The 23,428-nt window shown below is 56.7% G+C and overlaps 1 protein-coding gene across 1 annotated transcript in view; it reads left to right on the forward strand.

The window, feature by feature from the left end:
- Nucleotides 1-2,604: 2,604 nt before the first annotated feature.
- The window catches only part of ADAMTS14 (ADAM metallopeptidase with thrombospondin type 1 motif 14), an 82,825-nt gene continuing 62,001 nt past the window's right edge, over nucleotides 2,605-23,428 (forward strand). The window contains exons 1-2 of the mRNA XM_043596546.1: nucleotides 2,605-2,914; nucleotides 4,592-5,049. Coding sequence (XP_043452481.1) covers nucleotides 2,833-2,914; nucleotides 4,592-5,049 — 540 coding nt within the window. The 5' untranslated portion in view covers nucleotides 2,605-2,832. The remainder of the gene's footprint in view (nucleotides 2,915-4,591; nucleotides 5,050-23,428) is intronic.

The raw sequence follows: 23,428 nt of genomic DNA on the forward strand, positions 1-23,428 counted from the left end.
TTCCCTCCTTGCTTTGGCCCTGTTCACCTCCAGAAATGGGGCCTGCCACCCAGCCCTTTCCTCCACCTTCTGCCCAGACTCTGAGTTATGTTCCCTTGTCCGCTCTTCCTAACAAAGGGTTCCTCAGTGGAAAAGAGCCTGGACATACAATACTGGCCAACAAAAGCAACCGTTATAGCCCCAGGGAAGGGGGCGGGGGGAGAGAACCGGGGTGAGGTTTTGCTCTCTGCTTGCCAGGACTGGCTCCGGGGGAGGCCCCAGCCCGCTGCTCATGAGTCAGGCTGCTGGGGTCCCAGCTGCAATCTGTCCCTCTTGACTTACCAAGTCTAAGGCAGGAAGAATGGGGTGGGGCTCAGGGAGGGGGCTAGGCAAGCTTCTGGGATGGCAAGGGAGAAAGTCAGCCATCATATACTGTGACTCTTCCCTTCTGTCCCCATAGGGCCCCCACTCTGCAGCTGGGAAAACTGAGACCCTGAGAAGGGAAGGTCATTTTATCCTGAGCTTATTTAGTGGATTTGGGGGGGGGGGCATAATGGAGACAGTTCCAGCCTGGTCACCTCATAGCCCCTCCTCCACATTCCCACGGACACACACACACACACACACACATTCTTGCTCCATCTGTCCTCACACACAAAACCACAGTCTGGCTCTTGACTTAACAGAGCTTAAAGGACCCAAAAGAATGAGAAAAAGGAACTCTGTTTTTCCTGAACTTAATACAGGTCAGTTTGTGATCCCAGGGTGGTGGGATAGAGCCCCAAATTGGGCTCTGTGCTGAGTGTGGAGCTTGCTTAAGATTCTTTCTCCAGGGGCACCTGGGTGGCTCCATGGGTTAAGCGTCCGACTTCGGCTCAGGTCGTGACTCTCAAGTTGTGGGATCTAGCCCCACGTCAGGATCCTGTGTCTCCCTTTCTTTCTGCCCCTCCTTCGCTCACGTTCTGTCTCTCTCTAACTCTCAAAAATCAACAAAACATTAAAAAAATACATAAATAAACATTAAAATTTTTTAAAAAGATTCTTTCTCCCTCTCACCCCCTTGCTTGTGTGTGCGCACGCACACAGTCTCTTTCAAATAAATATATATACGTGTGTGGATTTGCTGGTGCCATTTGCAAATAACTGGATGGTATTCTTTGGAATTCTTGGAATTCCTTGGAATTCTCTTGGTATTCCTTGGAATAGAAAATGCTCTGCATTTCCACAGGACGTCAGAGTTTGCCTTGACTCCCGTGAGCCTCGTGGTTACCCCTTTGACAGATGAGGTACCGCCGCCCAAAGAGGAAAATGACTTGCCCTTGGTCACAGACTGGGTTTGGCAAAGCTCAGCCTTGAATAGTCTACTGACCTTTCATCTTGTCTCTTTCTCTGGCTCAGCACTAGACTGGGATCCCAGCCCCACTGCAAATGAGCTATGTGACCTGGGACACCACGTCAGCTCTCCGAACCTGCTTTCAGAAACCCGCCGGCCCTCCAATACCGAGGGTGAGGAATCCTGAGGAATCCGGGTCTCTGTCCACAAGGCAGGAAGGTATTCAGAGCCTAACCAGGGTAGAGACTGGGAAGAGTGCAGGAACCCAAGTCCTCTCTCAGGGGATCCAGGGATTCCCCAGAGAAGTGTGTTTAGAGAATTTCCACCCGCAAGCTGGCCTCCCTTTAAGAAAGCCCCACAACAAAATGTCTGGACTCAAAAGCAGAAAGATTAGGGGTCTTTATACACTGTATACAAAGATTCTTTATTCCACAGTTCTTAAAAAAAAAAAAATCCTTTCTCCAATTCCCACCTCTGGCTTACTTGAAATACAGTTCATTTGCAAATTGTTAGGAACACATTTATACAGTGAAGCAGGGGTTGGGCTATTTGCCCCGACTACTGAACTGGTCTCAGCAACACTGCAAAACCAGCAATCCACACTCGTCCCTGCCTCTGGATTGTTCCCACCTCGGGCCGCGGAGAAGCTATTCGTGCCAGAGGTGGAGGGTGCCTTATTTATGGAACACCTAGTGCGTGCTATAGTTAACTCTCCCAGGGAGGCTCACGGCTAGGATTCCAATCAGGTCTGTCTAAGCACAAAGCCAGGGAGGGCTCTCTCTCCTCACCTTGTTCAACCACACTCTTGACTCGGACTCAGGTCACTCCCTGCAGTTGGGGGCCCAGAGGCGTGGTCTGCAAAACGGGTAGATAAAGTTAGTGGAGGGCATCCACTCCACTAGGAGAGAAAGGAGATAGAAACCCCCTCTAGGGAAGGAGAGGTGGTCACCGTCTCATCACCCAAACGGAGTTGGACATCCCTTCCGCCCGGTGGCTCTGGAGAGTGGGCCCTGCGGTCAAGTAAGGGGAGCAGAGGGGACAAGGAAAGCGGCTACGGACCGTCACTCCGGGGGAGCCCAGGCGGCTGGCTCCGCGTGGCACTTCCGATCAGGCAGGGCCGCTCGGCGCTGCACTCCCCAGCTCCGCGCTCCGCCCCGGCCGCGCAGCGCCCCCCGTCCGACCCGCGCCCGGCCCCGCCCCGCCAGCGTGCCCACCCCCGGCCCGCCCCGCCGCCCCCTTGGCCGGCTCGCGCCGCGTCCCCGAGCGTCACGGCGCGGGCGGACCGACCGGCCCGCGGCAGTTGGCACGGGGGGCGCTGGCGCGTCGGCCGCTCCGCTCTCCCGCCGGCAGCCTCGGGCGCGTGGAGCCAGCGGTCCAGGCGGTGGCGCGGGGGACCTGGAGCCGGCGGGCCGGAGGCGGCGGCGGAGCAGGCGGAGGACGGTCGGCCAGCGCTCCAGCCTCGTCGGCAGCCCGGAGCCCGCGGCTCGGGCGCCCTCGGGCCCGCGTCCGCGCGCGGCCACATGGCTCCGTTCCGCACGCTGCTGTCCTGCCTGCTGCCCCTGCATTGGGCGCTCTGCGCCGCCGCGGGCAGCCGGACCCCAGGTGCGTGCAGGTCGGGCGCGCGGGGGCGCGATGGGTCCGGGGTGCCCTAGAGTCAGGCTGGCCCCAGGGGCCCGAGGGGCCGGCGGCATTCCGGGGAGCAGGAGGCGGTGCGCGCCCTGGGCCTGAGCTCTTTCTTCCCCTATGGCCCGGTCGCTGACCCGAGCTTGCTCTTCCTTTCTGGCACGAGAGGTGGAGAGACCCCGGAGAGGTTTTGGGAATCTGGAGTCTCTTCTTAGGGGCTATATATTTGTCTCTGTCTCTGTCTCTGTCTCTCTCTCTCACGCGCCCGCGCGCGCGCGCGCGCACACACACACACACACACACACACACACTATTGGTCTGTTTCTGTCCCGTGTGCCTTTAACTTTCAGTGCCTACTGTCTCTCCAACTTGTGTGTGCGTGTCTCACTGCCTCATCCTCACGGAGTCAGGCTGGCAGGTGGTTGCCCACACCCAGTGAGCACCTGGCCCTCACACTCCTGCTGGGAAACACACTGATAGCTCTCTCCTCCATCATTCTCAGGCTCTGTGCAGACACCGTCTCACACACAGACCAGATGCCCCACACCCTCACCTGAGCATGGGGAGGGGGCTCTGGTTATTTCTAGGCGGGACATCTGCTTGTCTGTGAGCTCTATACTCATGTACTGAAGTGGGATCTCCCTAGCAGAAATCCTGGGGGTCTCAATGGGTAAAACCAGAGGAGAGTCAGTACTCCCCCACCGTAACTGCCATGAGCATGGGGGGTTTTCGGGAGATGTCATTTTCTAGGTTTCATCGGTAGTGTGAAGGGGGCTAGGGAGGCAAAAGACGGAGCCATGTGGAAATGAAAATCCCTCCAAACTCCCGTCCCTGAATCACCAAGCCTGGAAGCCAGCGAGCTGTCATTCCTGCTGGGCCTGGCTGGGCTCAGGGAGAGCTGTGTGAGGACCGGGCTGCTGGCATGCAGCCTGGAGCATGGGGCCATGACCTCACACTTAATTCAGTCCGAGTGGGCAGGTCACCCCATGCGTCTCTTTTTTATTTTTGAAGATCTATATTTACCAGGCTTGGTGCTGGGCCATGTCGAAATCTCAGCAGCCTCTGTTTACTTTAAAAAGTTTTCTTTCTAAACTTGGAAAAACATAGAACCTGTACTCCCTCCCTCCCTTCTCCAGCTCCTGTCTCCTTGACACGTGCCCAGGATCCCCTGGGTTTCTAGGTGTGTGTGTTTTGCTGGCTGTGTTCAGAGAGCTTGGCGAGGAGGGCCCTACCCCAGGCTGGGCTGGTGACTTCAGCACACTGAGGGAGTCTGGGCAGATCCCGCCATCCCTCTCCTTGCCCTGGGGGCTTTCGGGGAATTTCAACCCTTTCCTTGGCAATGCCCAAAGTTGGAAGGCTCGTGGCTAGAGTGACAGACAGGACTCTGGCATCATTTCTTTTCTTCTGTTAAGTTTAACAGGGCCTTGGGGACTACAGAAAGCAAGTTATGTGCACAGAGTACTTGAACACCGTTCATCTAAGTACAGAGATCCAGAGGCTCAGGAAGCACTGGATGGCTATCGGATGAACTTGGGCTAAGAGGTCCCTCCGAGGTGACGCGGAGGGTTGCAGAGCTCTCTCCGCCCGTGGGATTGCCGGTCTCCCCTTACCTTTGCACAGACTACATTGATGTAACTCCTTGTTTACTTCCAGCAGAGCTGCGCCTCTCCGGAAAGCTCAGTGACTATGTTGTGACAGTGCCATGCAGCACAGATTTTCGGGGACGCTTCCTCTCCCACGTGCTGTCTGGGCCAGCAGCAGCCTCCTCAGGGAGTGCAATAGTGGATGAGCCACCCGCACCACGGTCACGCTCAGGTCACCTCCGCTCAGGTCACCTCCGGGTGGCCCGCAGCCCCCTGCGCCGCAAAGGAGCCACCCTGCAGCCTGGCCGGGTGGGGCGCTCCTCCCTCTACTTCAATGTTACTGTTTTCGGGGAGGAACTGCATTTGCGCCTACGGCCCAACCGACGGCTGGTGGTGCCCGGAGCCTCCGTGGAGTGGCAGGAGGATTTTCGGGAGCTGTTCCGACAGCCCTTGCGGCGGGAGTGTGTCTACACCGGGGACGTCACGGGCATGCCAGGGGCAGCTGTCGCCATCAGCAACTGCGACGGATTGGTAAGGGACAAGCCTGGCTACCCGGGCCAGGCTGGCGTGGTTTTCTCCTTGGCTCCCTGTGTTTGGGACTCCTGGGGGCACAATGTGTGGTTTGGGCCAGTCACAGGCCTCACTGCCTCCGGAGAGCTCCGCATGCCCCACTGGCCACCAGGTTCATGCTCTGGCAGGTGCGGAAGATCTGGTTAGGATGATGCCTTGTCCATTCCCCCACCGGACGCGCTGGGACCACGGCTTAAGCTAGCAGGATTCTCTGAGCCCAGACACATGCAGCGGTAAGGAAGGCGGGCTCTGCTGGGGCTGAATCCTGGCTGGGCCACCCAGTAGCCCTGAGGCTTTGGAGATGTTAATTACTCTGCGCTGCCTTCCCTTCTGTGTGAAGCAAGGATTTAGGCATAATGCACACATTTACTGTGTGCGCCCTATGTGGCCAGCCCTGTTCAGGCTCTGGGGGATGCCACAGACATAGTCCACGCCCTCCCGGGGCTGAGTGGTAGTGACGATAATAGGACCTACCTTACCAGGCAATGTGGTGGGTGGTCAGCACCTGCCTGGCATGGGGTCAAGGCTCTGTTGGTGTTAGCTGCCGTTATTTTTGTTATTGTTACGTCCTTCCTCATCCCCCACTGTCTTTGGTCTTAAAGTCAGCCTGCTCTTTCCCAGTGCTCCCCTCTGTGAGTGCTCCCCTTTTTTAGAAAAACAGATTTCTTGGGGTGCCTGGGTGGCTATGTGGTGACAGTGCCATGCAGCACAGATTTTCGGGGACGCCTCCTCTCCCGCGGTTGAGTGTCCGACTTCAGTTCAGGTCATGATCTCATGGCCCGTGGGTTCGGGCCCCACGTCGGGCTCTGTGCTGACAGCTCGGAGCCTGGAGCCCGCCTCGGAGTCTGTGTCTCCCTCTCTGTCTGCCCCTAACCCACTCGCATTCTGTCTCTGTCTCTCTCAAAAATAAATAAACATTAAAAAAAATTTTTTTTTAAATAGATTTCTTTTTTAAAGTTTATTTATTTTGAGAGAGAGAGGGAGGGAGAGCACACACGTGCATGTGTGGATGAGGGGCAGGGAGAGAGGGCAAGAGAGAGAATCCCAAGCAGGCTCTGCACTGTCCGTGTGGAGCCCAACGCGGGGCTCGAATCGACGAACCGTGAGATCATGACCTGAGCCGAAATCAAGAGTCAGATACTTAACTCACTGAGCCACTCAGGAGCTCAGTGAGTTCCTTTTCTTAGGACCCGTTCCATCCACCCAAGCTCAGAACGCCTGCTAGTTGGCTCTGTACTGCAAACCCCAAAGCCGTGGGTGGCCCTCTCGGAGCCTTGACTCGTGCTGGAGTTCGGCTCCATCCCCGGTGTCTCAGGCGCTTTGTGAGCCCATGTGGCAGTCCCAGGCTTTACTTTGTCACACTTTGTCAGGTATGAGCTGACGCGTCTCAGGAAAGGACCCCCGTGCTCCTCTGCCCTTCCGCTTTAAGTGAGGGATGCGTCAGATCGGGAGGATGCTAAGGGGGAATCTTTCTTCTCTAGCGGGGCTGGGAGCATTTCTCCCCGTGTCCCCGTCCTTGCACGGTGTCTTCCTGCTGATTGTCACACTGCCTTGATGTGGGCCAGGGCTTCTTGTTCTTTTTTTATCATCACCCCCCTAAGGGGCGACTGATGTTTGCAGTCGCCCAGGGATGCGGTGTCTGTGCAGAGGGCGAGACAGAAAGTGCTGGTGCAAACCGGTGGCTTGACCGAATCGCACCGTGAACTCCCTCTCCGGTCCGCAGCCACAGAGGCCGTTGGCTCTTCAGTGACAGGGCTGCGGCCACCGCCTCTTCCGCTGCCCCCACGAAAGTACGTTGGGGCCTCAAAGCTGTCAGTGGATGATCAACAGCATTACTACCTGTGGTATGCCTACCACTGCTTTGGCTTGCCCCCAGGCCACTGCTGCTGCCTTCGGCTGTCTCTGGAGCCAGTCCCTAGCCACAGCCCAGTGCAGAAGCCTCCCCGGGGCAAGGATTTCAGAATTTCCAGCCCATTCCGGAAAACTGCCCCGTGTCCCATGAGAGCAAGGGGCTGTTCACGGTGACCCAGCTGAGCCCCCTTTGGACCCAAAGGCCACAGTGCAACCTTTCTTTCTTTCTTTCTTTCTTTTTTTTTCTTTCTTTAAATTTTTTAATGTTTATTTATTTCTGAGACAGAGCATGAGCAGGGGAGGGGCAGAGAGAGAGGGAGACACAGAATCCGAAGCAGGCTCCGGGCTCCGAGCTCCGAGCTGTCATCACAGAGCCCGAGGCGAGGCTCGAACTCGCAAACCGCGAGATCACGACCTGAGCCGAAGTCCGTCGCTCGACGGACGGAGCCACCCAGGCGCCCCTACGGTGTAACATTTCTGATCGGATTTGAGTCTGTATCTGTGTGTGGTCTTTGGATTTTAACCCCATCTTCTTTAGCACCTCGAGTCCCAAAAGGCCTTCTTTCCAAAAAAATACGTACTGACCACTGGCCGTGGGTGGGGTCCTCAGGGAGACATAAGAAAATGAAAGTGACCCGAGGAATATAGCAGCAACAGCCCCGGCCTGCACGCGGGGACGTGCACTCATTATCTTCGCCCGCTGTATAGACGGGGAGACTGAGCCGTGGGGGGGAGATCTGAGGATAGGCAGAGAGCTTGTTTGCCCAGCGCCGTATGGTTTGTAAAGCCCGCCGGTCGTACGCGGTGTGTATGCAGATGTTGTTATTACCCTGCTTTGCAGAGAGCCCCGTCCCTGCCCTCAAGGAACTTGGGTGCCGAGCAGGAGAAACACCTCTGGTAGTTTCTGCGTTAACTTGTTGGCATTCCAGAGCACGATGGAGATGGTGCTCAGGAGACGGGAGCGATTGTTGTCTTTGGTGCCCCGGGAACGTCACGTTTGAACTGGGCCTTGAAGGGTGGGTAGAAGTTTGCTGAGGCCAGAGGGCGAGGAGGGCATTCTGGGCAGAAGCTCTTCCTTCTTCAAGCCAGTGAGGGTACATCCCCATGCTGGATGGAACCGGGGAGGGGATCCCAGAAGGCGCACTGGGAAGGTGGGCCTTGGCCTGACCTTGAGGGGAGGGCAGGGTAGGAGAGGGGTCCGCGAGTAGGGATGGGACAGCCTGTTAACTGCAAAGAGTCTGAGCTGGGAGTTGGAGACCTGGCTGTGTGACCCTGGGCATGCTGCTCTCCTTCTCTGGGCTCCACTTGCCTCTTAGGTACACCTCGGAGGATGGGATAGAGGGGCTCAGAGCCCCTTCCAGCTCTGGCATTGGTGCTTTGGGATGCGGGGCAGGCCAGCTGAAGGAATTTGAAGCCAGGCCTCTCTAGACCTATGGTTGAGGCCTCCTGGCCTGGCGGGTTCTAGGACATGCTATGTGCGAGACCAGGCTTCTTTGCAGGTACCAGGAGAAAAGACAGCCAGCCCTGAGTTTGGCCCTCATGGCCAAGCCAACCTTCCAACTGTGAGAAGGGCTTGAACAAAGACGCTTTGTGTGGATAGACTGCAGCCGTTTGGATCTTAGCTGCGCTGGGGGGAAGCGCCATGTCTAAACTGGTGGCTTGGTCCTCATTGCCAACTGGAACCCCCCCGGGGGTAGGGGGCGGGCAGCAAGTGTCACTGCCATCCCGTAGAGCCACTCCCCCACGGACACCTGGGACAGACGCTGGGAGGGTGCTGTGCCCTGCGGTTAATTCATGCCAAAACTGACCTCGTTTCCTACCTGCTCTTCTGGAGGGTCTTGTGTGTCACAGTGCGGGGGAGAGGGTCAGGAAGGACCCAGGAATGAGGAAGCTGGGACCTCTGCCCTGGATGAGTTTGTAGGATAATATGGGGACCCAGACATACGAGCAGACAAATCACGGTTTTGTGTGAGGCAGCAGCCCAAGGACCCACTTATTTTGGTCAGGGCATCTAGGAAGCCTCCCTGAAGGAGGTGGCATTGGCTCAAGACTGGTCAAACATTATAAACGTGAAAGGAAGTGCTGGGCCTCTGGCCAGCAGAGAGAATGACTGGCCCAGGGCAGGCTTGTGTGGGGGAAGGAAATAAGAGACGTGGGCGGCCCCTTCTACCTGCTAATTGTTTCCCCTGGGGCGGGGTGGGGGGGTGGGAGCCGTCAGACCCTAGGATACCCAACTGGGAATGTGCCCAGGCAGGACCACTCTTCAGAGCCTGTCTCGGGGAGCCCAGCCAGTCAGTGCAGTGGTTCTCCCGACACTCCTGTGACCCCCAGCCTCTGAGGGCCTGTGGGCAGGGAGGACCCGGGTGACCTCAGGACCCCGGGCTGGGGGTCAAGTGCAGAGCAGGTCCCCTGTTAGCGATTATGGCTCTGAATTCCTGGGAGGAACACAGAGGCCTGGGGCAGGGGCCAGTTCTTTGTGGGTCAGGAGGGATTGGGGGTGCAGGAATGGGGTCAGCGGAGTGGGGCCCCACGAACCATCTAGATCCCGGACTGCCCGAAAGGCTCCTTCCCCCGCTGCCTTCTCTGCCTCCCTGTGTCCTGGGCCCCGCTGCCCCTGCACTGGGGGTGGCGGGGACTTGTCTGTGCTGTGCGTCCCCCCTTTGCCTTCAGTGACTCTGTGAGTCACGGGCCTGGTGTGGAAGCAAGGCACATGTAAGCTCTGTCACCATCTGGTTCCGTTTTTCACCCTCTGCAGATCATGCATATTTAAGGGGTTACAGAGTAGACCCCTGGCAGGCCGTGTGAGGAGGGGCAGTGGGGCTGGGTCCCAGCCTTGCTTCTTACCCCTGCCTAATGTACAAATCACAGCAGCTCTCTGAGGCTCTGTCCTTTGCCTTTAGAATGGGCTTACAGTGGGGTAGGGAGCAGATGGGGAGGGGGTTTCTTTACGGGGTGATGAAATTCTAAAATTGATTGTGGGGCAGTTGCAGGGCCCTGTGCATATACTAAATACCATTAAATTCTACGCTTTAAATGGGTGAATTGTATGGTATATGAATTATATTTCAGTAAAGCTGTTACAAAATGTGCCCGGCCAGTAGAAAGGCCTAGACAGGTGCTGTTAGTAATTGTGAGGAGACAGTCTAGGGCGGCAGAAAGTGCGGGGGTCTCTTCGCTCTGGTCCAGACTGGCCGCGTGACCCTGACTGTGTTTCTAAATCGCTCTGTGTATAGATTCCTCACCTTCAAAAGGAGAGAAGGGCAACCATTTGTAGGCTTGTACAGAGAATTAAATAAGATGATATAAAAAAGCAAAGCATCTGGTGTACGGTGGGGTCTTAATAAAGGAAATTATTTCAGTGGCTCTTGATACTAATATTTATTACTTCTCATAGCATTTACTACAGTAATTACAGTTATTATTAATAGTGGAAAACGCTGTAAATATTATCAGATGCCCTTGCGTTGCAGCAGGATGTAGATTAGCAGCGTTCTCTGGCGTGGGTCTGAGGCCACCTCTGGTCCCCGGGCTGGCCAAGCCCTGCCTTCCCTCTGCTTCGGCAATCTTAGCACGATGAGCCGATCAGCACTGGCTCCACGCGTGAAGTGTAAGTATCACGTCTGAGCTGAGATAATGCAGCTGCCTTAATCCGTGGGCCCTTGTCCAGAGCCCGGCCCTTCACCAGGTCCTGGGGGTGCAGGGATGAGACTCAGCCCTGTCTCCCTGAATTCTAGAAGCCCACAGTTTGAATTTTTTTTAACGTTTATTTATGTTTGAGAGAGAGGGAGGGAGAGAGGGAGATAGGGAGTGAGTGGGGAGGGGCATAGAGAGAGGGAGACACAGAATCCAAAGCAGGCTCCAGGCACTGAGCTGTCGGCACAGAGCCTGACGCGGGGCTTGAACCCACAGACTGTGAGATCATGACCTGAGCCGAAGTGGACCCTTAACCGACTGAGCCCCCCCGCCCCCCCCAGGGGGCTTGAAGCCCGCAGTTTAAAGAAAAGGCTGACGTGCCCAGTGGACAGTGCGAAACCAGACAGACCACACTAAACTTCAGTGTTTTATGGGAAAACAGGGAAGCATAATGCACTTGGTGGGTGGCCTGGAGGGGACTATTGAGAAGGAGAGGTGCTCCGAGAAGGCTTCCCTTGCGAGGGGAGAGGCCATTTGGGCCGCATATTAAAGCCTCAGTAGGAGTTTTTTAAAGCCCGGAGGTAGAAACTGTAGGCATTCTTCGTAGGGAAATGGCGAATCATCCCAGCTCTCCATAGGAGAGGGGGAGCAGTGAAAATGTAGTTTGGAAAATCTGTGCCTCACCGCGGAGCTTAGACTTGCCCCTGTGGCCATAGGGAGCCATGGGGGGTCTGGAAGCAGGAGTTACATTAGTATGGGTGGAAGATGCTGATCTTTCCAGATGCACGCTGGTACGGTGCTGCCATTGCACATTTGCCTGTGGCTCATTGGTGTCCCTGTCAGCACCTGTTCTTGCCCTGGGGGCCACTCCTTGCTGGCTGGGGAGCCAGAGGGCTGAGCCAGGACCTCCTTGGGAAGCCCCTGGCTCTGTCCTGCTGTCCACCCCTGTCCTGGGGATGTGGAGTGCGACGCCTGGAGTTTCAAGAGGTGCCCTCATCCAGCCACCCAGCTGGCCTGTCTCTGTACATCTTGGCCTGCGGGCTGCCTGCCCTCACTCGGCTGTGCTGTCAACCCTGGGAGGGACAGAGGTTGGTCTGGTCTCACCTCGTTGCTCCTCCCGCCTCCCTGACCTAGATAGTGGTTCCTGCTCTGTGGACCCCCATCCTCTCCCCAGCCATGCTGATGTGTTCTCACCTGACTTTGCAGCACCCACCCCCCGCCCCCCCGCCTTTGCTCAGGCTGGTTGCTCCTCCTCTGGTGCCTTCCCCTTCCCTCCACTCGCTTGTACGTCCCTCACGTTAGCCACCTGGTTCCCAGAATCCCTTACACCTTCTGTTTATCTCAGTGCCAAGCAGGGGGTGGGGCTCACGTTGCACAGGAGGTGGTGACTTCAGTGCCTCCAGGAGCAGGGAGTGACACAGAGAAAGGGCCCCGTATAGTAGGGGAGGGGGGACTGTGGCAAACAGGGGGTGTGGGGGTATGCCCTGTTTAAAGGAAGTGCCCATCTGGCTTTGTAAGATCTTTAAGTATTTGAAGGATAAATTTGAAATAGTGACCTAAAAAAGTGTTTGTTTAGTTTGCTTATTTATTTTGAGGGAGAGAGAGAGGGAGCTCACGGGAGGGGCAGAGACAGAGAGGGAGAGGGAGAGAGAATCCCAAGCCCTGACAGCACAGAGCTGGATGTGGGGCTTGAGCTCATGAACCGGGAGGTCATGGACTTGAGCCGAAATCAAGAGTCGGATGTTTAACTGACTGAGCCACCCAGGTGCCCCAGAAATAGCGGTTTTGAAGCAAAGGGTCCTATTAAGACAGCGTGTGGGCCGGTCACAGCAGGACAATTAGCTAGAGGCCTCTGATCGCCGGTGGGGCGGTTCGTGAGGGGACGAGAGAGTGACCCTTGCAATCGCATCTCCCGGGTTGAAGTCCCAGCTCTGGCTCTCACACATGCTGTGTGGCCTTGGACAGTTACTGGGCCTCTCTGTGCCTCCGTTTCCTCACCTGTGAGGTGGGCATTGTAAAGGAGGTCACTTCCTAGAGCTGTCCTGTGTGCTCAGTACGCGATATGCTGCAGCTGTTGCTATGGTGTGAACTTGTCAGCTGAATCTGCTGGGTCTGGGGAGGTGGGTGGTGGGAAAGAAGAAGAAGGTCAAGAGCAACCTATTGCTCTGCTTGACACCCCCAGAGAGGTCCCTGGGCTCTCAGCTGGGCAGGCAGAGCCCGTCCCCGTCCTGACCTCACCAGGCCTGTTAGTTTTCCTCAGGCTACAACTTGCTCCTGGCCCCAGTTTGTGTCCTCACCCGGACCCGTCCCATCGGGTTCCCAAAGGGCGGGGTCCGAGCTTAGTCACCCGTGTGTCCTCAGGACCCCGCACAGGGCCTGCCCCGGGGCAGACTCTCGGTGGCTGCAGGGTGAGCTGACCCTGTGAGGGAGTGCTATGGTGATTCTGTAGGTTGGCTGCGAGGTTCCTCTGCTGGCTGCTCCCGGGCTCCCCCGCAGCTGTGCGCAGCCGGACGGCGGGCTGGGCCGGACGGTCCGAGCTGGCCCGGTTCCCACATCCGGCGTCGGTGCTGGCCGGCGGGCCCCAGCTCCCTCCGTCCGGCGGGCAGCACTGGTTTTGGCACCGCGGTCTCCGGAGAGCACGGCCGGAAGCTGCGGGACCTCTTCAGGCCTGGTCTGGGCAGTCGCGTGACTGCTTCTGTGCATTCCGTGGGTCAAAGAGAGCCACAAGGCCAGGCTAGGTTTTCCAGGAGCGGGGAAATGGGTGCCACCTCTGGAGGCCGGTGGCGGCAAAGTCTCACCGCAGAGAGGCGTGCGGACGGGGACAGGAGGACTGCAGCCCCCTTTGCCATCGCTCGTCCACGGTGACTCTGGGAAAGTCGCTTGACCTCTCTGAGCCTCAGTTTCCACATCTGTGAAGTGGGTGTCCTACCTTGTTTTATTCACTGGAAATCAAACATATAAAGTTCTGCCATAGTGCCTAGAACAATATCATGGTAGCGTTTACTCACTCTTGCTGATCTCTTGGAATAAGTAGAGAAACTGAGGCAGGATCCACGGTAGGTTTGTTTCCAGACCGCTGGTCACCCGTTCCAGTGCTCTCCTTGCTTCCCAGAAGCCCCTGTCCCACCGGGGCCTCTGTCTGAGCGGACTTGCGGCGTCTGGGGCCTGGGTAGTTTTCCAGTCCTCAAGGTGGTCTGGTCTTGCAGAGTTTCACCTCCCCGGTCTCCCCATGGCTGTGCCTTGCTGTCTGCCCTGGATTAATAACTTATTTATGATATGGAATAAAAGCCAGACATCACCTCACTGCTGCTCCTCTCGAGCAGGGCCATTGGGGGCTGGTCTGGGGGCTGGTTTTATTTTTCTTCCCTGGCGTCCTCAGGCGGGCTAGAGGGAGGGCGGCCTCCGGGCCCGTGAGTGTCTTCGGGGCTGCGCTGGCCTTTCATCTGTCAGCCGTGCTCAGTGGGGCAGGGGCCCAGGGGTGGGCTTTCGGAGGGGGCCCAGGGGATTTGTGCATGACTCTGGGAGAGTCGCTTGACCTCTCTGAGCCTCAGTTTCCACACCTGGACCCTGCGGTGGGACGTTCCCAAGCCATCTGCGGGGCCTGGCATTCTGTGTTCAGCATGTAGGCCTTGCCTGCCTCCGGAGCCTGAGAAACAACAATGACCATGACGAGCCCAATAACAGTAATCTTTGCAGGCTGCCTGGGCTCTGGCAGCTCCGTGTTTCCTGTTAGCACAAATAATCCTTGTTATGAAAACCTCCATGGGTGAGTTCAGCTCAACGTCATTTCCATAGGCCACCCTGACTTTGGCCTGAGTGTGGACAGCTGTGGCTGGAGGAGGCTTCGGGGGCCTCTTGGCCCCCTCTTAATTCTCCAGACAAGGAAGCTGAAGCCCACGGAAGGGAAGAGACTCACCCAGGGTCAAAGGGCGACTGTCAGGGCCCCTGACTCCCAGTCCAGTGCTCCCCCACCATCCCACTCGGCCTCTTCTGAGTCAGTGGGAAAGGACTGAGTAAATGTCGACAGTGACTCAGGGTTGTAAGCCCTGTGCTGGCCAGCGATGCAGTAGCTGTGGCAACAGCTGTAGAGCCCAAAAGGGTGTCCTACACCGTTGGTCTGGTGCTTGCCCTCTGGGGCCCGGGCTGGCAGTCCTCGGGCCCGGGTCCCACTGGGAGAGCAGGATGCTCAGCTTCTGCGTGTCCTTGGGTCCCCGAAAACTGGGAAGCCAACTAAGAAAAAACAAGTGTCAGCCTCCTGGTTAACAGGATTTGAAGGTCAAACAGAGCCTTCTGGTGTTTCTAGGCCCTAAATCACCATTGCCACTGTTTTCTCCATTTTCAAAATATTGGAGGGCAGTGGGCTGCTATTAGGCACACGTTACTTGTCAGAGAATATGAAACACCCTGCAGTCTCCTTTTCTTCTGTTCTCTGTAACACGGGCTGAGGGGCCTGAAGCACGGTCCCCTTTTAGAGAACTGTTCGAAGGTGGGAGCATTTGTCAGGACACGGTTGGTCTGGATGCAAACCCTGTTCCCCAAGGGTCGCCTGAAGCCCTTTGTCAGCCTCTGCTTTTTTTTTTTTTTTTAAATTTTTTTTTTTCAACGTTTATTTATTTTTTGGGACAGAGAGAGACAGAGCATGAACGGGCGAGGGGCAGAGAGAGAGGGAGACACAGAATCGGAAACAGGCTCCAGGCTCTGAGCCATCAGCCCAGAGCCTGATGCGGGGCTCGAACTCACGGACCGCGAGATCGTGACCTGGCTGAAGTCGGACGCTTAACCGACTGCGCCACCCAGGCGCCCCTGTCAGCCTCTGCTTTTAAGCCAACCAGATATTTCTACCTTTGATCTGTCTAGAAAATGCCCATACCCCCAATCACCTCCACCCCACAGCAGAGGTTCATTTCCGCCCCTTGGGGCTGGCAGGAGCCCACACTCTGAATTAGCTCCTCGAGCCCAAAGAGGCCTTGTGTTCTGTGGCCCGACAGGCTGCTGGCCTGGGAGCGCTGACTGCTCGATGCTTTGTTACCTCATAATTCACAGTCCGTAGATGGGGAGACTCTAGGTAAAACATGCTGTCCCCTAAGCCATGGCCACATTTTATGGGAGAACAGACCTCTCATGAAGGGCGATATGCCCAAGGGAGTTTGTTAAGGAGGCTTGGCCCCAAGGATGCTTCTTTTAAGGGGGTTTGTGGCTCAGTACTTGTCCTCCTGAAGCTCACATGTCAAAGAATAGACAAGAAAATCCCCTGGATGGGGACAGAGCGCTGCCAGGAGCCACTGAGGCCACAGGGGAGGGAGCGGCGATGGGGTGACGTTTGAGCTGGGCGGGAGGGGCGTTCCTGGCAGAGCTCACAGCAGGGACAGAGGTGCGGAGGCCCACGTGAACACGTGCGGTAACAGGGCTTGACAGGAAATACAAGTGCTGGGGTGGTCCAGACACTACCTCTCTCGGGGGTGATGGTTGTGGCCTCCCTCACGGATCTCCCTGCCTCCACCCACGCCCCTGCCCATGACAGCAGCCAGAGCGGTCTTGTTAAGTCCAAGCGCTCCCGTGATGCTCACCCGGGGAAAGCCAAGCAGGCCTGGGCTGTGGTCCCTCCTCCCTGTCCGCCTGTGACCTCCTCCACCCCTCTCGGGCTGTGCTCCCCTGACTGCCCTCCTTTGGAGCATTCCTCCCCGGAGACTGCCATCTCCCTCAGACTTTTTCTCAGATGTCACCTTCTGAGTAAGCTCTTCCCTGAGTCCACTACTTAAAAGTTCCAGATCCCATTTCTGTGTTCCGTGTAAACGTTCTCCCCCACCGCTGTTTCCACCTGGTATGCCTAGTTTTACTTATTGATTGCCTGTCTCCCCCCTCGATAGAACGTTAGCCCCAGGTGAGGAGGAATTTGGGGCTGTGTCCCCAGTGCCCAGAACAGGGCTGGCTCAGTCATTATCTCTGAATGAATGAATGAATGAATGAGTGAATGAGTGAATAGATGAATGGCACCGCAGACAGAGGTTTAGGAGAAACTGCAGAGACGTACGTGAATGTGTCAAGTGAGTCAGGAACCTGGTGAGCGGCCCTAGCAGCTGGGATGTGGGCATTTGCGTTGCTAGTAACTGACAGGGCTTAGCAGAGACAAGGTTTGGTGATGTGTCCGAGTTCTAAGAAATCTGGAAGATGGGGCCATGGTGCCAAGCCTAGGTCAGGAGTAAGGACAGCCACGAGCCCCGGCAAATACGGATTCATTGCCACCGTGCAGAGGAGGGCCGGGATGCCTGGAGGGCCTGAGTGGTCGGGAGCCTCTCGGGGGGGTTGGGGCTGGGCCCTGCACAGGAATCTGAGCGACGAACGAAGCCCGCTCCCCCTTCCGTCCTCCCATCCTCCTCCACCTTGCCTGGGAAACCGTCCCTGCTGCCACCGCAGCCTCCGTGTATCGCTGGCTGCAGTCCTGCTGTGTGTCAGACTCCGTGGTGAACGTTTCACGTGCGTGATCTCGTGTGGGGAGAACATGGCATAAAACCCAGTCAGCGCCCCTCTGGGCCGGGGTGACGTCGGATGGCTCAGAGGGGAGGTTGTGCCGGGACAAGGGACCCGGTGGGGGCTGGCCCCCAGCTGTGGGAGGGACTGGCCACGTTCCTTCCTGGAGCTGACCCACTGTCCGCGGCTCTGCCTCTGAGCTGGAGGTTGGAGACTGCGGGGCCTCGGTTCAGGGAGCCGCCCCTCCGCCCGGGGGCCTGGCGTCCACACTGCCCCCTGGCATGTGAAAGCCGCTTCCTGCCTCCTTGTCCTGAAGCCGCTGCCACTGCGGGGACTCAGGGCCAAGCGGGCAAGGTCAAGCTCCCAGCCCGAGCTTGGTGGGCCACAGTGGTGATAGGAGGGGGTGCCTCAGAGCCACGTGGCTCCCGGGCTCAGGGAATGGAAAGGACGGGTGGCTGCTAGCCTGGCAAGGTCTGCCCTTAACTCTGGCTGGGCTCCAGGGCGGGGGTTTGCTGCAGATGGGGAGTCTCTGAGCACCTGCAGGCGTGCGGCCCTGCCCTGCCCCCGGGCCAGGATCTCTGCTGCTGGGGGGGGGGGGTTGTCATAAAAGTGAACACCCTTCATTTAAAGAATATTTACCAAGCTTTTGAAGACCCGAGGAACTGCTCCCCACAGTGCCAGAGGACAATCAGCACTTTCATCGTGGTCATTGAGGCCCCGCTACTAATTGTTTTCACTGTCTGTGCTGTGGACTCCCCAGCTTGGGTGGCCGCGACATCATTGGCTTGCCACTGGCCACCCAGCAGATCATAGCCCCCTCCCCAGCCCCACCCCTCCCCCCCCAGCTCAGGGCAATTTTGGGGAGTTATTCTTCATTCGAAGTGGAGCCGCCCCTCGAGGGAAGGAGGTGGTTGGGTCCTAAGACAGCACCTGTACACGAGGTGGGGACTGGCCTCGGTCAGGCTCAGCCCTGGGAAGTGCTCACGACACGCCCTTCCCAGCCCTGCCTGGTCCAGGGCACTTTCTCGTCCTCTAGTTCCCTCTCTGTCTTGCCCGTTTCCTGCATTATGACCGGCTGATTCTCGTCGAACAGCCCCAGCTGATGCCACTCTCTTTGTGAGACATGGACGAACCCTTAAACATTCCATTGTTGGGAAGCTTCCGGAGTTTGGATGAGTGGTTCCCAGGCCTGGCTGCACAGTAGAATCACTTGGGCAGCTCGGAGAGAATCCTGATGCCTGGGCCACATCCCCTGAGATTTGATCCGTTGGCCTGGGGTGTGGTCTTGGTGCCAGTAATTCTGCAAATCCCTCTGATGATTCTAACGGGCATCTAGCGGTGACACCCGCTGCTGTGGCCTCCTGGAAAAATCTATTGTGTGTCTGATGGAAAAGCTGGGGTCAGGTCGGGGATGCCAGGAGAGCCGGGCCAGAGAAGGAAGGAGGGGAAGGAAGGGGCTGGCCGCCCTGCCGTGGGCAGGACCTCGGTGGTGGGAGGGAGGCATTTGTGCTTCGTGACCTCAATCCATCCTGCCGGTGACCCTTTGGTTTCAGATGTGGAAACTGAGGCTTGGGGAGGGCCTGGCTCCCAGGAGCAGCCTCTACACCACTTGCAGGGAATTTGGATGACAGAAAAGGAGGGGGGGCTTCATTGGGTTTGTCTCCTTTTTTAAAACTTTTTGTGAAAATAATTCTTTTTTTTTCTTAAATTTTTAATTTATATTTGAGAAAGAGACAGAGAGACGGAGCGTGAGTGGGGAAGAGGCAGAGAGAGAGATGGAGACAGAATCCAAAGCAGGCTCCAGGCTCCAAGCCGTCAGCACAGAGCCCCCACACGGGGCTCGAACCCACAAACCACGAGATCATGACCTGAGCCGAAGTCGGACGCTCAACCGGCTGAGCCACCCAGGTGCCCCTGTTTGAAAATAATTCTTATGGAACCATTACTTGCTCGTTGTAGTAGGCAGACATTCTGTGCAGAATGGACTTTCCTTTTCAGATGGGGAATCCTAGAAAAGTTAGAAGACACCTACAGAGTTTAAAGAGAAGGAAATTGCAACAATTTTGCCACCCAGAGACCGCTCCCTAGCAGCTGGGTGCGTTTCCACTAACCTTTGACAGGCCCTTTGTCGCCTTTAAAACTCCCCTAAACCAGGAAGGCCTCTCCTAGCTAAAGACTTTTCCCCTTAAGGGTGCTCAACCCATGGTATTTTTTCCCTCGGGCAGTTCCTTCTGTTTACGGCACAGATCTGAGCGGGTGAAAGCCAGGTCATGGTGGCACCAGGAGTTAGAGGCTAACCATCCTGTGGCTCCAGAATGCTGCTCCCAGCACTGAACCCATGAGCCAGTGGGACTCCCAGGCACACGGGGAGTTGATCGTGATAATTCTGGCAGCAAGCCGGAGCATTCGCACAGTCCTTGCCCCGAGCCTGGACCGTGCTAGGTGCTCTGTGTATATTTCTCAGAGCAACCCACAGGATCGATGCCGGTATAATCCTGAGGCAAAGGGACGTCAGGTAACTTGTCCCAGATGACACGGTTTGGGAGGGCAGCGCCAGGGATCCTGGCTGTCAGGTCTCTGCATTTACCCGCCTCACCGACCACATTGCTTCTTCCCCGAAAGGATTCTTGCTGCAGGGGAACTAGGCCCAGGAAGCCTTTCACCCAGCACCTCCCAGGGTGTGGGGCCTGCAGAGGCCATGACCCTGGGAAAGGGGGGCCCAGCGGTCGCCCCGGATAACAGCCTCCAGCTGGTGGAGGATGTCCGCTTCCTGGTGTTTCTTCCGAGACTTTGGCCCGTTCAGGGAATTCTGAGGCTGCCCACGTGGGGCACGCAGGGCCGGGCACACCAGTTGACGACAAGCCTGACGGTTGTCCGCTCCGTCCTTCAGGGGCTCCTTCCTCCTGCCTATCCCCAAGGCTGCGGCTCGGGGAGAATCGGCTTTCAGACTTGCCCTGGCTGGGGCCCCGGCCTTGGCCGTGCAGCCTGCGGCAGAGCTCCTGCGGCTCGGGGCTTCCACATCAGGTTTGGATTACTCGGAATCTCGGCGTCCATGGGCTTTTATCCCAGCCGTGCTGACTCACGCTTCCGTGGTCACGGGCAGCCTGTGCAGCTCGTGCGCGCGTTGTCGTCTGAGTGCCTGTGTGTCGTCTCCACGCAGACGTGTCTGCTGTCTGCCCGCGCGTGTGCGGGTGTCAGCCCCAGGGGCGTGCGTCGTCCCTTCGCGGGGCCCCGTGGGGCCCGTGTGTCCCCGTTTGCACCCTTGTGTCATTTCTCCTCTCCCTGAGTGTGTCGTGTTTTTTTTTTTTTTAATTTTTTTTTTCAACGTTTTTTATTTATTTTTGGGACAGAGGGAGACAGAGCATGAACGGGGGAGGGGCAGAGAGAGAGGGAGACACAGAATCGGAAACAGGCTCCAGGCTCCGAGCCATCAGCCCAGAGCCTGATGCGGGGCTCGAACTCATGGACCGCGAGATCGTGACCTGGCTGAAGTCATTTAACCGACTGCGCCACCCAGGCGCCCCTGTGTCGTGTTTTTTAAACAGCTTTATTGAGATACAGTTTATGTACCATGCGGTTCACCTAATTTATTATAATGTTTGTTAATTTGACAGAGAGAGAGAGAGAGAGCACGAGCCGGGGAGGGCGCAGAGAGAGAGAGAGAATCATAAGCGGGCTCTGTGCCAAGTGTGGACACACAACAAGCTCGGCACACGGCCTGACGTGGGGCTTGATCCCATGACTCTGGGATCGTGACCTGCTGAAATGAAGAGTCAGGATGCTCAACCGACTGAGCCACCTGGTGCCCCTCACCTAATTTAAAGTGTACAACTTAAGGGCGCCTGGGTGGCTCAGTTGGTTAAGCATCCAACTTCGGCTCAGGTCATGATCTCGAGGTTCGTGAGTCGGAGCCCCACATCGGGCTCTGTGCTGATAGTTCAGAGCCTAGAGCCTGCTTCAGATTCTGTGTCTCCCTCTCTCTCTGCCCCTCTCCTGCTCACGTTCTGTCTCTCTCTCTCTCTGAAATAAACATTAAAAAAAAAAATGTATAGTTCAGTGAATGTACATGATATGGATAGAGTTGGGTAATTATCATTCAATTTGAGTTTTCAAATTTTCACCATCTCAAAAAGAAGCCCCGTGTCCTTTTTTGTTATCACCACCCCCCATCCACTACTCCAGCCCTTGGCAACCACTAATCTTTCTGTCCCTATGGATTTCCCTATTCTGGACATTTTGTTTGGATGGAATTGTAGAATATGTGGCCTTTGGTGCCTGGCTTCTTTCACTCGGCATTATGTTTTCAGGATTCGTCCGTGTTCCAGCATGGACTAGTACTTCCTCTTTTTTTGTTTGTGGATGCATTCATCTGTTGATGGGCATTTGGACCGGTCCTCCTTTCTGGCTACCGTGAGCAGGGCCGCAGTGAACATTCACGGACAAGTTTTTGTGCGGACATATGTTGTCATTTCTCTTGGGTGTCTACCAAGGAGTGGAATTGCGGGGTCATATGGTAACCTTGTAGTGTTTCGTGGAACCGTAGACTGTTTCCAAAGTGGCTGCATCACTTCACAGGCCCAGTCGGCCCAGTCGGTCCAGTCGTGCGCAGTCGTGCGCAGTGCGGAGGGAAGCAGGGACTCTGGCACTGGCTGGCCGGGGCCCGGGAGGGAGTTTCACAGAGGGGAAGGTCCCCGAGCGCATCTGTGTGCCAACCAGAATGGCGCAGGAGAGGGTGGGCACGGTGATACGGGGAAGAGGGGCACCCACTGCGGGAGCTGCGTTCTGCAGAGGTAAGAGGGAGGCGAGCAGGAGGTGAGGAAGGGCACAGGGTGCCCGCAGGGTGGGAGTTCATAGGGTGGTGGCAGGGTAGGGGAGAGCCCGCCCGACGGTGCCTGTTTTCTCCTTGAGAACAGGAGACCAGGAGGTGGGGAGGGTGTTCGAAGTCTAAGCCATCAGTGTAGCGGGGAGCCACAGCAGAATCCCCAGCCGGCATCATGCTCACGGGAGAGCTGTGGCCGTTGATCTCAAGTGAGACCAGTGGGCACCACGTGCGTCAGTGTGCAGACACGGAGAGGGTGGCTGGTTGGGTTGAACCAGGGCAGAGGCTCTTCTGAGACGGTGAGAAGGAGGGAAAGGCAGGGAGAGAGCTGTGGGCGTTCACAGCATTATTACCCTGTCCAGGGTGGTAAGAAGGGAAGTGAGGGCTTGGTCGGGGGTATCGGCCGTGATGAGGCAGTGGGGCCATGCACCGGAGGTCGTGATGAGCTCGGTGAGAGGGGACCCAGTGGATCGTCGGGCTGTCATCTTGAAAGAAGTCCTCCTGGGGGTGGTGGAAGGGAGGCAGACACCTGCAGTTGGGGTTTCTGAGCTCTAGCTGGTGCCGTGGTCTGGGGACAGAGCGTGGCCGGGCACAGAAGCAGGTTGCTGGGTGGGGGGTGAGCCTGAGGGAAGCCATTCCGGACTCTCTTGCTGCTCCCAGTTGTGTGTATCACCCCAGCCTCCACTTGCTGGGCCTTCTTTCATTTCCTACAGTGGAACAGTTTCAAGCCGAATTTTGCTGGAAGCCTAGGACCCGAGACAGCACAGCTGGCAGTAAAAAAAACCTTGGTAATGGAATTTCCAGAACGAGTTTGGGCCCGAGAACGTGCTCTCCTTGGGAGGTGGTGGGCTGGTTGGTTGGAGGCCTGCTCTGTTTCTTGCTCCTGTGGGAAGGCCCCACATAGGCTGACCTTGGAAGGAGAAGAAAGAGGGGACCTGGCATACCTCTCACCCGGCTTCGTCGGGGCTCTCATCTTGAAATAAGCCCTCCTGGGCATTCTGTGAAGGTTGGCAAATCTGAGGGCACAGCCAGGAGGCTCTGGATGACTAGGAAAGGCTCTTCTCCTTGTGAGGAAAGGCTCCCCTTTCCTAGAGGGAGGGCCTGCAGCTGGCCTCCTGGAGTTCCCCCACTTACCCGTGCCTGGACCTCAGGCTGGGTCCTTGCTCCTGACCTGACGTTGACGGGAGAGCTTCTCAATATAAGCCCGGAGCTCGGCACCTCCAAGGACACATATTTCAGTCCTTGGGGGTCTCTTCCCGTGGCCCCCAAGATGTATTGGTTTATTGTACCGTCACCTCCCGGTTTACGTGCAAGTACATGCGATTTTAGAATAAACGTGTTTATATATACACACGTACATACACATACTCATTCTAAAATAACGCGGCTTCCGTTATCTGCTGAAATATTTGGGACTTCATCCCGATGATAGACGGTTACCAATGAGCAACTGAACTTGCTCAGTTATGACCTAAGGCAGGATATAAGGATACGCCAACACCTACCTCCCCCATCACCACGTGACCCGTCTCCTTCAGGAGCCCTGGACTTCCCCTCTGGACCTGGGGC

Source organism: Prionailurus bengalensis, chromosome D2 (genome assembly GCF_016509475.1).
Source record: "Prionailurus bengalensis isolate Pbe53 chromosome D2, Fcat_Pben_1.1_paternal_pri, whole genome shotgun sequence".
Classification (NCBI taxonomy): domain Eukaryota; kingdom Metazoa; phylum Chordata; class Mammalia; order Carnivora; family Felidae; genus Prionailurus; species Prionailurus bengalensis.